This window comes from Callionymus lyra, chromosome 2 (assembly GCF_982586985.1).
Source record: "Callionymus lyra chromosome 2, fCalLyr1.hap1.1, whole genome shotgun sequence".
NCBI lineage: Eukaryota > Metazoa > Chordata > Actinopteri > Syngnathiformes > Callionymidae > Callionymus > Callionymus lyra.
The window spans coordinates 23,995,048-24,011,364 of NC_141819.1; the positions used below are offsets into that span (position 1 = coordinate 23,995,048).

The window sequence follows — 16,317 nt, forward strand, 5'->3', positions numbered from 1 at the left end:
AGGAAGAATGTAGTCAGAATTGAATCAAAAATAGAAAAAATGAAGAAATTAATATAATGTAGCAAATAGAAAATGAATACCTTGTCCATTAAAGTGCAACTAATGTGTTGATTTAAGTGTGTCTTAAATATATGTTGGACCTCTATTGTATCATCAGTATGTGTCTGTTTGTACAAAACTCTCTGTTCATTGAAATATTTACATTAGAAAATGTGATTAAGCCCCGTCCACTGAAAACGGGAGATTTAATCTAGTTTACCATAACCACGCCTACTCTGCCGTGATTGGTCATACGTCGAGGTTTGTTACTCGTTGTACAAACAAAGCGAGGCGTGATTACAGCTGGCTGGAGGAGGAGTGAAGCCATTATTACCTCAAAATGGACTTCGCTCTCGTAACCTTTCGTTCGCTGAGATTTCAGACGGGGGAGAACTTTATAAAGTAATAAGTTGAAAACATGGTCACAAATATCTGTCAGGATTACCAGAACTGTTTGTATTATTTCAACTTCCATACAAGTCCAACAAGTGTACTGACCAAAAGAAAAAACAATTGTTCTCCTAAACACAAAGTGTTAATATACGTCTGAGCATCAGCATTAGTATAAGCGAGGCCACCATCAGTTAACTCTGCTGCTGTCAATTTTCCGTCAGAGAAAACTGACCTGCAGTCAAACTGGATAAATGCTGGATACAAAACAACCTGCCAATGGAGGCACGCAGCAGAAACAACATTATAACTCTCTGCATCTTAACACCATCCCATTTGTTCGGACCATTTGTTTATTTGTTGCGTCGGCGTTTCTTCTCGGGGCTATAACAATGTTGATGCCGCTGGATGGAACCGCTGAAATGAAATTGAGTCATTACTGACGACCCGACTAGACGTGTGAAATGGAAGGAATTATGTTATTAAATGTTGAAATTGAAAGATGCTAGACAAAGTCATGATGGGTTCCAGCTGCATTCACAAGTCCATGTTGTTGTTTTTCCTATACTCACAGTAAAGAAGATAACAAATCCAAAATGCTTCCTGACAGGATGAGACTGTTTTAATTCCTTCACAACTATCCTCTGGATGAACACATGTTCCCTTATTGTTCCACATGCATGAAAGCACTTACATTTAGAGAGCAAAACCAACAAGAAAAGCACTCAGAGAACACACACCTCAGCCACGTTCAAGCTCATTCTTGATAGGCTGTTGGCTTTGAATGAGATCGCTTCTTGCATTCAAGACTTTACAAAGTGAGACTCACTTTGAATTAACGCAAATCGACATAGGACTCAATCTAAATGCATCTCTTCTTTTTTTTGCATGGCTTCATCCTCATGAGTTAAAGTCCAAATGATACTGACAGGATCGTTCATTGCAAGAAATCTCTAATAAAAGTACATCCAGTAAATGTGCAAAATAAGCAATATTTGCAGACATTAAATGGTGTCTAACTCTGAAACATTGCTTAATAACCGGCACTCATGCACCCATTTCCCTCCCTCGAAGAGAGCTTTGTTTGTGGAATATACTTTTTCCAAAGCGAACACACCAGATGTTAGATTTTAAAAGATGGTGAACAAGGAAACAGATGATGAATACATGCTCATCATTCTCTGGATAATGAGTCACAGCAACGTGTCTGGAACAGCCAAACACTGATGCAAGTCCCTATTTAAGCCCAACATTAATGCCTAAAAATATATACTTTTACCTTTGTGTCTTGCCATCGCCATCATCACTAGACTGGACTTTAACAAATGTCTCCACTATGGCTGGGTTCTGATTGAAAATCTTCGATACCAATACGAATACTGATATGTTCACTTCTAAAAATGAGTTTAATTGTTCAGCTTGGGTAAATTCCCACTCCGAGCTGTTTTCTTAAAGAATAAATAAATAACAAATAATTTCCAGTGCAAAATAACAATACCTTGCAATCTGACATTTACTGCGTTTGTCACTCGTTAGTTTTTCTTAAGAAAAATTCACACAATATCGAGTTTTGATCAGGAATTGAAAGACGAAGTTTTGACACTCAGTACTACCGAACCATTTCAAGAAACGAATTTTGTGACCAAGCCTTAGTCTCCACACTGTGACACAGTTTGTTGTGAGGTTTGTACAAACACATCTGTAACTGGGTGTCTGGTAAACGCAAAATATCTGTCTATAATTTGGAATTACAATTTTCCATTTGAACAGATAAGTTATACCCTAAAAATGTATCGTTTACTGTTAGACATCTTATTAAGTGTAGCCGTGAACGTACTTCATCATCTTTCTCTTGGGTTAACTGTTGTTTTTTAGTACTGAACTGTCTAAAATGATTCTTAACAAAAAACGTTCTAGTGATATTTGAGAGCTTGTATGCATTTCCAAGGGCTTTGGAAACCTAAACTTCCATCTGCACTCCTGTCCACTGCCTGTTACCCCAACGCAGAGATGACGCAAGAAACAAACTGGAGAAAAAATCCTCAACACTATTGACCTTCGCTCAATTCAATGAGGCCACTTGACAGCCACTGACCACTGCCGGCAGCAACAAGGTGACCAACTTAAGGAGGTTGACTCTCAGATGTCAGATGAAAGCAGTGGGCTTTATCTTAAACATGACAAAAGCTTTCATTTCAACATCAACATACATTGATGTTGATGTTGATGATGATGATGATAATGATGATAATGATGATGATGATGATGATGATGTGGAAATGGTTCGAGCTCAAATGTTTGGACCTTCATGGACGCCTGGTAGACAGATGTACAAAACGAAGGAGGAAACCCTGGTTTCAACGAATGTTTTAAACGTCTGACAGGAAAAAAACGCTCTCGTGAACGGTAAATGGAGAACATGTGGCCACGCCGTGAGTAAAGCGCACAGGTATCTTGGCGCCAGAATTCTCTATCGAACCCGCGGCTGACAGCGCGGGAAACACGCGACGACGTTCGCTTGATAAATCAGATTTCTTGACTCACCTTGACGCCTTCAACAGTGCATCCTGAGCAAAGGTTGTGTTGGGTAAAGGCGAGGCGCGTTTTCGGAGCTGTCACCGGGAAGGAGGAGTTTCCGCCGACAGCTCAGGACCAGAGGAGACCCGGTCCTCCCGCGAGCCGGTGGAAGACTGGAGCCACCGTGTGGTTGGATGCAGTACTGCGGCCAGAGGAGGAAGTCAATTAAAAAAAAAAAAAAACTGTTTTCAATGTTTTGGCAAATATAAGGCTTTTCAAAAATATAGTTAGATTCAGCTTACATCTTGCTTATAAATATTGTTCAAAACCCAAATGTGTTTCAAATTAATCTCATATTATTAAAAAAAATGTAAAGAACATTTTTAATTTATATAAAATGATACACGCATAGTAACAACATTGGTCTTTTATTTTCATGTGACTCAGCACGTTGGAATGTCGCTCTTCACATCTTCCACGTGATATAATCTGATAGCAGTTTTCATTACAGAGATTTATCATGTAAAAGGTCAATGATTCATCAAGTTTATGTGACATTAATCTCTCATCTCCACCCATGGACTTTGAAGTTATTCCTACTGCGGGTCATAATTATGCACGTGAAGACAAGCTAAAGTGCCTTTTTTACAACTCTATTGTTTCAGGAAAAAACATTTATTGGCTTGTTGTAAAAATATTTTTTAATGTCCGGACATTCATATTAGAAATATAAAGGAAATTCTCAAATGTATTAGAAGAGAAAAAAACGATTTTACTTACACAAAATGGCAGGATATCATTTAGTAAAGTAAAAAAAAAACATGAATAATATTCACGCCCTGGATGATCATCTTGTCTGTTTACATAAAAATGAAGCAACAATTTGACCACTGTAATTTCTTATTGAATAATTTGTATTTCAACAAACTTGATACTGGAATCTGAGCATATTAACAATTATTTGAGTCAACAAAACAAAAAGTATAGACTTCACATGTTCAAAAAAAACATAAAACACAATAGTATCAGCTTTACTTTATATCAAAGTAAGAATAAAAGTAAGTAAGTAAGTAAGAAATGTATATTTATAGAGCGTTTTTCTAGACCAGGGTTACAAAGCGCTTAAACAATCAAAAGAAATACTAGAAAAATATACTTAAAATATTAAGATAACACCAAGAAAAACACGGGTGTCCCAGAAAATCAGGGAAAAGCCTGCACGAATAAGAAAGTCTTAAGATGTCGAATGTTGTTTTAAAAACAACCACAGTTGTAGCTTTATAATGAAACCATAAACGCCAGAACGCAAACACAAAACATTTCTCTTTTCACTTTACCAGGTATGACACGTTCACCCCACCTGTGACATAAACTGCTCCTGTTGCCATGACAACTATCCCTTATCTGTCTTCCTCACTAACCAAAGGTCGTGGTCATAATCAAGTGGTTTTATGAGCAGCAACAGCTCACACTTCGTTCTTCCCAGCAAGTCTGTCATAAACTCCATCAGAGAAACAGTCTCAGGATTCGCTCTAAACTTTGGGGAAAATGCCGTCCACCCAGAAGACCCTGCATTACATCTCCAGCGCTTTGATGTCCTCCATTGCAATTGGGATTTTGGGGTACGCGATGTCAACACAGTGGGTTGTGTTGGGACTGAAGTGTGCCATAGAGGGAAATTCTTTCTTCAACGGGACTGCTGTGGTCGCTCTGAACATATTCAATGGAAACCTAGAAAAAAACATGTGTCCCCCCATAGATCCACCGACGAATTTTCAAGGTAAGTTATCAAAGATAACAGTGTGGCTAATGGCTACAGCATAGAATCAATTTGATTCAGACTGTCAGTGTAAACTTAAACTAGTGTATTAGTGTTGTGTAAAAGTCAAACTTAGAATCTCAAACAACTTCTTGCTATATCTTAGATCTATATCATATCTTCTACTCACTTAACTAGCTACTCAAATAATGGCCTTGCTTAGTCAGTAAAAATATTTTATATAAAACAATCTTCTTTTAATACTTACCTTAAATAAAGTTATTTGTTGACAGCAAGACAAGTGGAAGTGATGTTGATTACATCGTTTTCGACGAAAAAAAATAAAATAAATGCATCTTAATTTAATCTGAATCTAAATATTTCTTTATCTAACTAATTCATAATAATACATAATATGTAATTAATAGAATGAATATAATTTATACTCGGAACAAATCATTTTGGAACAGAATTCAGAAAACAGAAACACATTTATTTTTTGTTTGAATACATGAACGAGTGAATACATGAATGAAAGAATGAATGAATAAATGGTTTATTTCGGGCATGACAGTTTGGATCACATTTCATCATTTCATCATAGTTCATACATTACATGCATGTCCCGAAAGGGAAAACAGCGGGAGAAGCTCGAAGATTATCTAGTCCCGCCTCCTTTAACTTCAGAATATTGATAGAAGTAGTTGTAAAGAAATCGTAGGTATAATCATATCTTAATTTGTAAAGAAATCATAGGTATAATCATATCTTAATTTGTAAAGAAATTGTAGGTATAATCATATCTTAATTTGTAAAGAAATCGTAGGTATAATCATATCTTAATTTGTAAAGAAATCACAGGTATAATCATATCTCAATTTGTAAAGAAATCGTAGGTATAATCATATCTTAATTTGTAAAGAAATCACAGGTATAATCATATCTTAATTTCTAAAGAAATCATAGGTATAATCATATCTTAATTTGTAAAGAAATCACAGGTATAATCATATCTCAATTTGTAAAGAAATCACAGGTATAATCATATCTTAATTTCTAAAGAAATCATAGGTATAATCATATCTTAATTTGTAAAGAAATCACAGGTATAATCATATCTTAATTTGTAAAGAAATCACAGGTATAATCATATCTCAATTTGTAAAGAAATCGTAGGTATAATCATATCTTAATTTGTAAAGAAATCACAGGTATAATCATATCTTAATTTCTAAAGAAATCATAGGTATAATCATATCTTAATTTGTAAAGAAATCACAGGTATAAATATATCTTAATTTGTAAAGAAATCATAGGTATAATCATATCTTAATTTGTAAAGAAATCGTAGGTATAATCATATCTTAATTTGTAAAGAAAACATAGGTATAAACATATCTTAATTTGTAAAGAAATCACAGGTATAATCATATCTTAATTTGTAAAGAAATCACAGGTATAAATATATCTTAATTTGTAAAGAAATCACAGGTATAATCATATCTCAATTTGTAAAGAAATCACAGGTATAATCATATCTTAATTTGTAAAGAAATCACAGGTATAATCATATCTTAATTTGTAAAGAAATCACAGGTATAAATATATCTTAATTTGTAAAGAAATCATAGGTATAATCATATCTTAATTTGTAAAGGAATCGTAGGTATAATCATATCTTAATTTGTAAAGAAAACATAGGTATAAACATATCTTAATTTGTAAAGAAATCACAGGTATAAACATATCTTAATTTGTAAAGAAATCACAGGTATAATCATATCTTAATTTGTAAAGAAAACATAGGTATAAACATATCTTAGTTTGTAAAGAAATCACAGGTATAATCATATCTTAATTTGTAAAGAAATCACAGGTATAAATATATCTTAATTTGTAAAGAAATCACAGGTATAATCATATCTCAATTTGTAAAGAAATCACAGGTATAATCATATCTTAATTTGTAAAGAAATCACAGGTATAATCATATCTTAATTTGTAAAGAAATCACAGGTATAAATATATCTTAATTTGTAAAGAAATCACAGGTATAAACATATCTTAATTTGTAAAGAAATCATAGGTATAAACATATCTTAATTTGTAAAGAAATCACAGGTATAATCATATCTTAATTTGTAAAGAAATCACAGGTATAATCATATCTTAATTCGTAAAGAAATCACAGGTATAATCATATCTTAATTCGTAAAGAAATCATAGGTATAAACATATCTTAATTTGGAAAGAAATCATAGGTATAAACATATCTTAATTCGTAAAGAAATCATAGGTATAAACATATCTTAATTTGGAAAGAAATCATAGGTATAAACATATCTTAATTCGTAAAGAAATCATAGGTATAAACATATCTTAATTTGTAAAGAAATCATAGGTATAAACATATCTTAATTCGTAAAGAAATCATAGGTATAAACATATCTTAATTTGTAAAGAAATCATAGGTATAAACATATCTTAATTTGTAAAGAAATCATAGGTATAAACATATATTAATTCGTAAAGAAATCATAGGTATAAACATATCTTAATTTGTAAAGAAATCATAGGTATAAACATATCTTAATTTGTAAAGAAATCATAGGTATAATCATATCTTAATTTGTAAAGAAATCACAGGTATAATCATATCTTAATTTGTAAAGAAATCACAGGTATAATCATATCTTAATTCGTAAAGAAATCATAGGTATAAACATATCTTAATTTGTAAAGAAATCATAGGTATAAACATATCTTAATTCGTAAAGAAATCACAGGTATAATCATATCTTAATTTGTAAAGAAATCACAGGTATAAACATATCTTAATTTGTAAAGAAATCATAGGTATAATCATATCTTAATTCGTAAAGAAATCACAGGTATAATCATATCTTAATTCGTAAAGAAATCATAGGTATAAACATATCTTAATTCGTAAAGAAATCACAGGTATAATCATATCTTAATTCGTAAAGAAATCATAGGTATAATCATATCTTAATTTGTAAAGAAATCACAGGTATAATCATATCTTAATTTGTAAAGAAATCACAGGTATAATCATATCTTAATTTGTAAAGAAATCACAGGTATAATCATATCTTAATTTGTAAAGAAATCATAGGTATAATCATATCTTAATTTGTAAAGAAATCATAGGTATAAACATATCTTAATTTGTAAAGAAATCACAGGTATAATAATATCTTAATTTGTAAAGAAATCACAGGTATAATCATATCTTAATTTGTAAAGAAATCATAGGTATAAACATATCTTAATTTGTAAAGAAATCACAGGTATAATCATATCTTCATTTGTAAAGAAATCACAGGAATAATCATATCTTAATTTGTAAAGAAATCATAGGTATAATCATATCTTAATTTGTAAAGAAATCATAGGTATAAACATATCTTAATTTGTAAAGAAATCACAGGTATAATCATACCTTAATTTGTAAAGAAATCACAGGTATAATCATATCTTAATTTGTAAAGAAATCATAGGTATAAACATATCTTAATTTGTAAAGAAATCACAGGTATAATCATATCTTAATTTGTAAAGAAATCATAGGTATAAACATATCTTAATTCGTAAAGAAATCATAGGTATAAACATATCTTAATTTGTAAAGAAATCACAGGTATAAACATATCTTAAGTTCTAAAGAAATCATAGGTATAATCATAGGTATAAACATATCTTAATTTGTAAAGAAATCACAGGTATAATCATATCTTAATTTGTAAAGAAATCACAGGTATAATCATATCTCAATTTGTAAAGAAATCACAGGTATAATCATATCTTAATTTGTAAAGAAATCATAGGTATAAACATATCTTAATTCGTAAAGAAATCATAGGTATAAACATATCTTAATTTGTAAAGAAATCACAGGTATAATCATATCTTAATTTGTAAAGAAATCACAGGTATAATCATATCTTCAGTTCTAAAGAAATCATAGGTATAATCATATCTTAATTTGTAAAGAAATCATAGGTACAATCATATCTTAATTTGTAAAGAAATCACAGGTATAATCATATCTTAATTTGTAAAGAAATCATAGGTACAATCATATCTTAATTTGTAAAGAAATCACAGGTATAATCATATCTTAATTTGTAAAGAAATCATAGGTATAAACATATCTTAATTCGTAAAGAAATCATAGGTATAAACATATCTTAATTTGTAAAGAAATCACAGGTATAATCATATCTTAATTTGTAAAGAAATCACAGGTATAAACATATCTTCAGTTCTAAAGAAATCATAGGTATAATCATATCTTAATTTGTAAAGAAATCATAGGTACAATCATATCTTAATTTGTAAAGAAATCACAGGTATAATCATATTTCTATAGTAATAGTAATAGTAGTAGTAGTAGTAGTAGTCGTAGTAGTAGCACAATGGTGTAATGCTATTAAAATAAATAACTTATTTTCGTGGAATCAATTGAAAAGTCTCTAAAATTGTATTTGTTGCGTCAGACTTGATATGATATCAAAGCACTTTCTTGTAATTTTTATGACTTAACATGAGGCAAAAAATGGCTGAAGTGTAAATGCTTGTGCTTCTTTCTTTGCTTGTGTGTTTGTTGTTTACAGAAATAAAAACCTGTGATGTTTGAAGCATAACCCAGCAGACGTGAAGTATCCATATTAAGTTGAACACTCTAAAGCTCACTTCTAATGTTGCTGTGCAGTGTTCTCCCTGCTGACCAAGCTGGAGACCACCCCGGCTGCCCTGCACACTATAGTGGCCTGCTCCCTGTGTCTGTGCCTGCTCTTCTCAGCCGGCAGCGTCCTCATCGCCCTCTACAACGGCGTCAGTAACCCCTACGAGACGTACATGGGTCCTATCGGGGTCTACACCTGCAGCTCCATCAGTGGTACGTGTCTGAGACTGAGTCGAGTCTCAAACAGCTTGTTCATGTTGAAAAATGTTTCTATTGTAATGCAGTGGACATATAAGAAAGGTAACAATAACCCATACATGAGTCATTGTATGCTTTGAAAGGTGCTTTTAGACAGATTTAAATTGACTAAAATTCTGTGAAAAATACATCAGAGCAAATCTGCTTCACACATTTTTGATCTGGCGCCTTCAAGCGGTTAGTTTGAAAGGATGAAACTTATCTAAAATGTTTTCTTTTTCTTTTTTTTTCTTCAATGAAGTAACTTTTCTAACTCAATTTATGTTCATGGTAAGATAATTATTTTTAAGGTATAACATTTATATATTATTGAATATAGTTTATTATAGTATCTGATACGACCATACCTTTATCTTGCATTTTAGTTTTTTTCCCCTGAAAATGTCCTGCTTTTTTATATTTATTGATTGTAATTAAAACAATTGAAAATAATCCAAGTTATTAAAAAAAAATTAAAAGTATTACCAATTAATAATTTTATGATGTTATATTTTTTGCTATATTGTTGTTGTTTTTTATGTGAAGATCGGTTTATAGCTCAAGATTTTGAGATAAACTAAATTGGTTGGTGTTAGGATGAAGTCTTCGGGCGGTTTACTTAATTGGGAGGAGGCCCCGGGTCAGACAGAGGACATGTTTGAGAGATTTAGTTACACAATTGGCTCTAAAAAGCCACATTAAATATTTAAGAAATACAAATTAAATCATGAGTCAAGTGTTTGAAAGCCGAAAACAGCCGAAACAGCCTCTATACAGAGCAACTTCAGTTTCAAGCTAAATATCCTTTCCATATGGAGACACACAAAGGATTCACAAACTAAACCAAACATTGTTTCGGCCTCTGCAGCGTGTCTGTCGCTGCTGGTCCTCATCATCTTCGTGATCAACGTCCACGTCACCAGCTTGGGGCAGGATTTGGTCAAGAGTCTCTCGGGTAACACTCCCGTGAAACTGATGGAAGACACATTGGACATGCAGGTGGGATACTTCCTCCTCATCCCTTACATGGCTCTGTGCATCCTCTCCGTCCTCCTGATATACTTGTACAACCACGCCGCCTACACGCACCGGCGGGAGCAGCAGAAGCCCACCGAGGACGCGCCCAAGGAGATCATGATGTACTAGCAGCCAGACCATCAAAGAACACTGACAAGCTCAGAAATTGCACATTAACTTATTATCATTTTTATTAAATCCCTATATGATTATAAAGTGTATGTTTTTTTTGTAAATATTCTTGCCGGATTCATTAAGAATGATTTGCTACTGTTTGTATCTTATTAGCTTAAATAAAATATGTTTAATTTGAATGAGTAGTTCCCTTTTATTTGTCCAGGCTTTACAGGAAATACATGTTTATATATTTATATTAAACCTTTGAAATTGTTTACAGCTTTTCACGTGTTTATTAGCAGCATAGATAACAAATGGCAATAATAAATCCGAAGGTATCTTAAATCAGAATTCAACCTGTAGTGAACCATATAGATAACCATCATTTTTGGAGTGCCTTAAAGCACTGCTTTTGTTGCTACAATATGATATCTAGGAAAAATATCTTGATATTAATTCTAATATTAAACTGTTTTGATCCATTTTTCTTCATACCATTATTTGTACAGACTAATGTACTGTAGCTTTAGTCGTACCAGACCTGCAAATATTAGTTAAAATAAAATGCTTTTCAATAAATGATAAAATGGATAAGTTAAAGTAAGTAAGTAAGTAATTTTTATTTGTATAGCGCTTTTCCAGACCAGGGTCACAAAGGGTTTAAACAATCAAAACAATATTCAATAAAGTATATATTTTAAAGGTCAAGATAAACTGATAACACAACAGGAGTTCCAGAAAATAAAGGAAAAGCTTGAACAAATAGAAACGTCTTAAGATGTTTCTTAAAGGAGTCATCATCAAGTTGTTAATACAATTCATAAAAAAAACAACATGTATCTGCTGTTATTATATGAATTTGTATTAAATGAGGTGTTACGTAAAAAGAGAATCACATAATGATGAATAGATTTTAATCAAATTGAATGTATTTTTTTTATTTGTATTCAATATTCATTATATTATGTTAATGTATCTTATTTCATTTAAATGAATTCCGTTTTAATTTATATAAATCTCTTTCTATATCATTCCTCTATTCTGTAACGCCAATACAACAAAAAATGTTGTTGTGTTCACAACACTGCCAATAAAAGTTTCTTATTCTGTTTCTAAGAGTAAACGCCGTTGCTCTCTGCTGCCCTCTATTGTATATAAAGTGAAATGCAACTAAAGGGAACGCAGTATCTTTAATTGTGAAGCAAAAGTGTAGTTTCCTATTGGTTGTAGTGGGATTATCATTATAAAGTATTTTGGCTCAGTTTTCTAATTCTAATTTGACTCTTTGTGATTTTATTTATTGATACATTCTTGAAGAACATGTCTCATCTAGTCAATATATGCATGTGAAGAAAAATGATGTACCCATCAGTTAAAAAATGTCTGAGATGTTTCACCAAGACTTGTTCCAACATCATCATGAAACCGGCAGCTCAGTGCAGATCGCACAATTTGTCCGAGAAGTTGAGGAACAAAGCAGGATCCGGCTGCGAGTCGGTGTCTCGTGTCGGCGACGCTAACACTTGTTCACAGCTGTGATTCACCTGACTGTGTCGACACCAGAGCGCAGCTCCCAGTGTCCTGTTACCGTTTCCCGTGTCCCATCACTCAGGGCCCGAGTCTGTTTGGACATGCCCTCTACTGCTCCTCTTAGACCTGAAACGCCGGCGAGCTGCCTTCAAAAGAACCACTGTTGCTCAAAGTCTCACACTTCAAGGGGCCTGTGGAAGGATGCAGCCATTTGCTTTGTCAGTGTGTGTTACGTTTCCTAGAACGCACAGAATTCTCCATCCATCACATCACATATCCAAACTGCTCACGATCAGCGGGAGTTGTTAAATGTCGACTTGCCTTTGATCTCATTCACAAAAACAACAATATATATATTTTATTTTATAAAAATTATGTCAGAAGAAACATATAAGGTTAAGAAATAGATCTACACAGAGTCTCTGATGTATGAACAGGCCTGCTTGGCTGCTCTCGACAACAACCAACAAAGGGTTATTATTACTGCTTAATCTAAAGAGTAAATGTGTCAAAAATGTTCTGATTAAATAAGACACATACGACAAGCTTCTGACATAAATACATTAACATTATTATTCTAACTGTGACCGGTGTCATTTATTTATACGCCACATTAATTCATCTTCACAGCCCATTAACCGACAAAATGCTTTTGAGACATTAACCATAAATCTATTTGTCTCATCATACATAGTTCCATATTTTCAATGTGATATCAGAATATCTGGGTTCGGTATTTGACAGGAAACTTACAAATTGGAGTCTAATGTTCAGCAAGCACTGGTAAGCACAGGCTAGGCTAGCAGGTAGAGCGTTCAGTTTACAATGTCCTGCATTTAGATCGATATTATTTAAGACGTCAAACTAATTTAAACAATCGGCCAAAATCTTTACACAGTTTGATTCACAGGTTCAAGTTTTTCCCCGGACAGAGTCTTATTCCGATGTTATCAATCTTGGGAGTGATCTATTGTTAAATATCTCTGTGTTTGTTTCCTCTTTCAAATATTTTCTTTTTCATTTGATTTTATTCTTATTGTAAATCTCTATAGAATTATTGACCTAGAAAATATCTGTTCTTATCTTATTCAAACCACTGACATCTTTATAGTTAACAACTTCAACATGAACATGAATTTCCTTTTATTTGATTGATTGATTGATTGATTGTCTGATTGATTGTTTGATTGATTGATTGATTGTTTGATTGGTTGATTGATTGATTGATTGAACCAATCCTGCAGGCCACAAAAATTGACCCGGCCCCTGGGCCTTGAGTAAGACTCATATCAGAATCCGAATCGGACACTTTCATCGCCAGTGTTGTGAACAAAATGTAGATAACACACACACAATAGGCAATAGAAAAACATTATCAAGCAAGGAAAGGGTGATTGTCTGCTTGAGACCTTGGCTCCTGCAATGGTTTGAGTTCAATACACAATTGAAGAAGAAGAAACTGTGTAGTAATATCCAAAAAATTAGGGGTTGGGTTGAAGGGTGGTTGTAAAACAATGTGAAAACAAGGATGGCCAAACTTTTTTTTGATAATCCACATTTAAATGATGCAGATAAGGTGAAAACAAGGGAAATGTTAACAGTGATATCTAATTTAGAATTTCAAAATAAAAGCTTCTTTTTTCACAAAAAGCTTTACCATTGTTTGACAATTTAAACATTTTCTTTAAGTATCATTTCCAGGTGCTAAGTGCCCTCATGAGGTCAGAGTAAAAGTAATCTCAGTGAAACATGTAGAAAATCTTCCTAACAGGTGAATTTTGTATTTATTATTATCTCAACTCTAATATCTTTCTTTAGTTTTTTGATTGTGTGTATTTTTTTGTGAATATTTCTTGCGCCTCAAAATAATTTGAGTGAACATTGAGATAATGTTTAGAAAAAAAAAAAGTTTTATATCTGTTTATAAATATTTTACTGGCATGTCATGTCATATCTCAGACCTTGAATCTTCTGTAAGGAGCAGATTTGAGTTCAGGAGCCATCAAGGTTGGGACGACAGAGTCAAGCTGAGGCTGGTGGTGTTCTCAGGAGGAGGTCGTGTCGAACCATCATCAGAGCGACGCCACCTGCTGTGACTCTGTTGAACGGTCTCTCAAACCCCTCATTCAAACCCACGACACAGAAATATATACGGAGCAGGATTTTAGCCACACCACAAGCTAACAAGGAAGAGGAGCTTCATCCTTTCTTCTCTCCTTCAAACGCCAGAGAAGATGCTGATCCTCTGAGGCGGTCGCTCAGCTGTGAAAGTGCTATTGAGACGGAGATTCCTCTGGTGTTTGCTGTGCAAACATGGATTCAATCCAATCAGAGATGATCAGTAATCTTTTCCTCTCTACCTCGACCGGGTGGATGAAACCGCGGGATTATGCACCGGGTTTAATCCCGGACCACTGTGTCTATGTGATAGGATTAGAGGGAAAACTTTTGTACCTGTGAAATCTTATCCGGCCCGGTCCTGCATTACAGAGGGCTGTGAAACACACACCTCCAGCTGCAGGCCGGGGGGGGGGTGAAATTCACACGGAAAAATGAGTAGTTTTGGTGGATGAATGTGGGGGGCTTTCAACACTTCCTGAAAAAAGGCTGGGACTTCTGCAGGAGAGTGGGCACAAACGCTCTGAGGCAAAGGTCACTAGTGTGGTTTATTAACAACAACACCTTTTTTTCTACATAAATACTTTCCAGGGTGTCCCAACCTTTCACAAAAATGTAGCAAAGTTCAGCCCACGGAACATTGAAAAATAAGTGACTTATGTAATACTTATTATACTAATACTACTATAATTAATCATAGAAAATAATAAGTCATTATTTCAATCCAAATAAATCAGTGAGGAAGGGAATTTTTCTTTTCAATATTTAAGCCATTTTGAAACGTAAATGCACTGTTTAAAGACATTCAACATACTCAAAATACAATTAAAAGCTTTCCAGTAAACCCTGCATTAGTTAAACACAGTATTTGAATGCCTAACATGTATTTTGTATTATTATTAATTGAACGTGTTATAGAGAAATCTGCAATATAATGAAGATACAAAAAGTTACACATTACCTAGGAAAATATTACTGTATCAGTATTCATGATTTTTACTTTAATTATACATCTCAAATTCTGGAAATGTAAAAAGATTAAGATAAGATCAGATATTGCTTTATTTGTACTACAGTAGGAAATACAGTTTGTTACAGCAGAAAGGTCACAGGAGAAACAGAAGTAGAAAAATATTCAACATGAACACAAATTGGATTAAACAATCAATGCAAAAATATATACTGTATAGATATAAAATCACAACAATAGTAAAGATTGGTTATATAAGTTGTAGTGCAAAGGAATGATGACAATATTAACAATAGAAATAGAACAATAATCAGTAGTCAAGTGCAAACATATAACAGCTGTAAGGGGGGTTTAAAGCACTAATACAAATGGATATAAATGTTGTAAAACAAAAAGATTAGTATGTGTTATTTGTTTTGGCTCTATAAATAATAACTTTGCTTTTGATTAGTTGATCTTATATTTATATTTATTTATACTTCTTGATACTTCATGAAAATGTCCAGAATACATACACATGTTTGTACAAATATAATAGGAAGAATGACAAGTAGACTTAAGAAGAAAAATGGATCATAATAGTTAATTTAAGAAATTATTTGAGACATTTTTCATGCTTTCTTGTTAATAACCACTGAAGTTCTTACATCAACAGCTATAACATAGTACTGACAAAAAACGTGCTTAGTAACAATAGAAAAACAAAGCTGCTCTCACCAGAGCAGTCGCACTTGTTGCTTCACGTGACCCTGGAATGCTTGAAAAAGTCAGTGAAACCAGCAACAAAGGACATTTTGTAGAGTTTAAAGAAATGATTTAGTGAGTAATGTCATTTTTGAGGACACCCTGTACTGTATATACAAGCTTCATAGAAGGAGAAAAAAATCACATTTGATAATTAAACAGTTATTCATT

General features: G+C 33.0%; 2 protein-coding genes across 3 annotated transcripts in view; one reads left to right on the plus strand and one right to left on the minus strand.

The window, feature by feature from the left end:
- Positions 1–3,044, minus strand: part of ptprea (protein tyrosine phosphatase receptor type Ea) — a 52,097-nt gene extending 49,053 nt beyond the window's left edge. For both annotated transcript variants that reach the window (XM_087784228.1, XM_087784227.1), the window contains exon 1: positions 2,974–3,044. The gene's annotated coding sequence lies outside the window, so the exon portion shown is untranslated. The remainder of the gene's footprint in view (positions 1–2,973) is intronic.
- Positions 3,045–4,494: 1,450 nt separating this feature from the next.
- Positions 4,495–10,796, plus strand: clrn3 (clarin 3). The gene is made up of 3 exons (XM_087782846.1): positions 4,495–4,726; positions 9,441–9,626; positions 10,519–10,796. The coding sequence occupies exons 1-3, from the start codon at positions 4,495–4,497 to the stop codon at positions 10,794–10,796; spliced, it is 696 nt and encodes a 231-aa protein (XP_087638972.1).
- Positions 10,797–16,317: the final 5,521 nt, after the last annotated feature.

Excerpts from the sequence above, each read along its gene's own strand:
- clrn3 (XM_087782846.1), top strand. The coding sequence starts at position 4,495 with ATGCCGTCCACCCAGAAGACCCTGCATTACATCTCCAGCGCTTTGATG. Across the intron at positions 4,727-9,440 it reads TCCACCGACGAATTTTCAAG|TGTTCTCCCTGCTGACCAAG; the intron begins GTAAGTTATCAA and ends GTTGCTGTGCAG. Across the intron at positions 9,627-10,518 it reads CACCTGCAGCTCCATCAGTG|CGTGTCTGTCGCTGCTGGTC; the intron begins GTACGTGTCTGA and ends CGGCCTCTGCAG.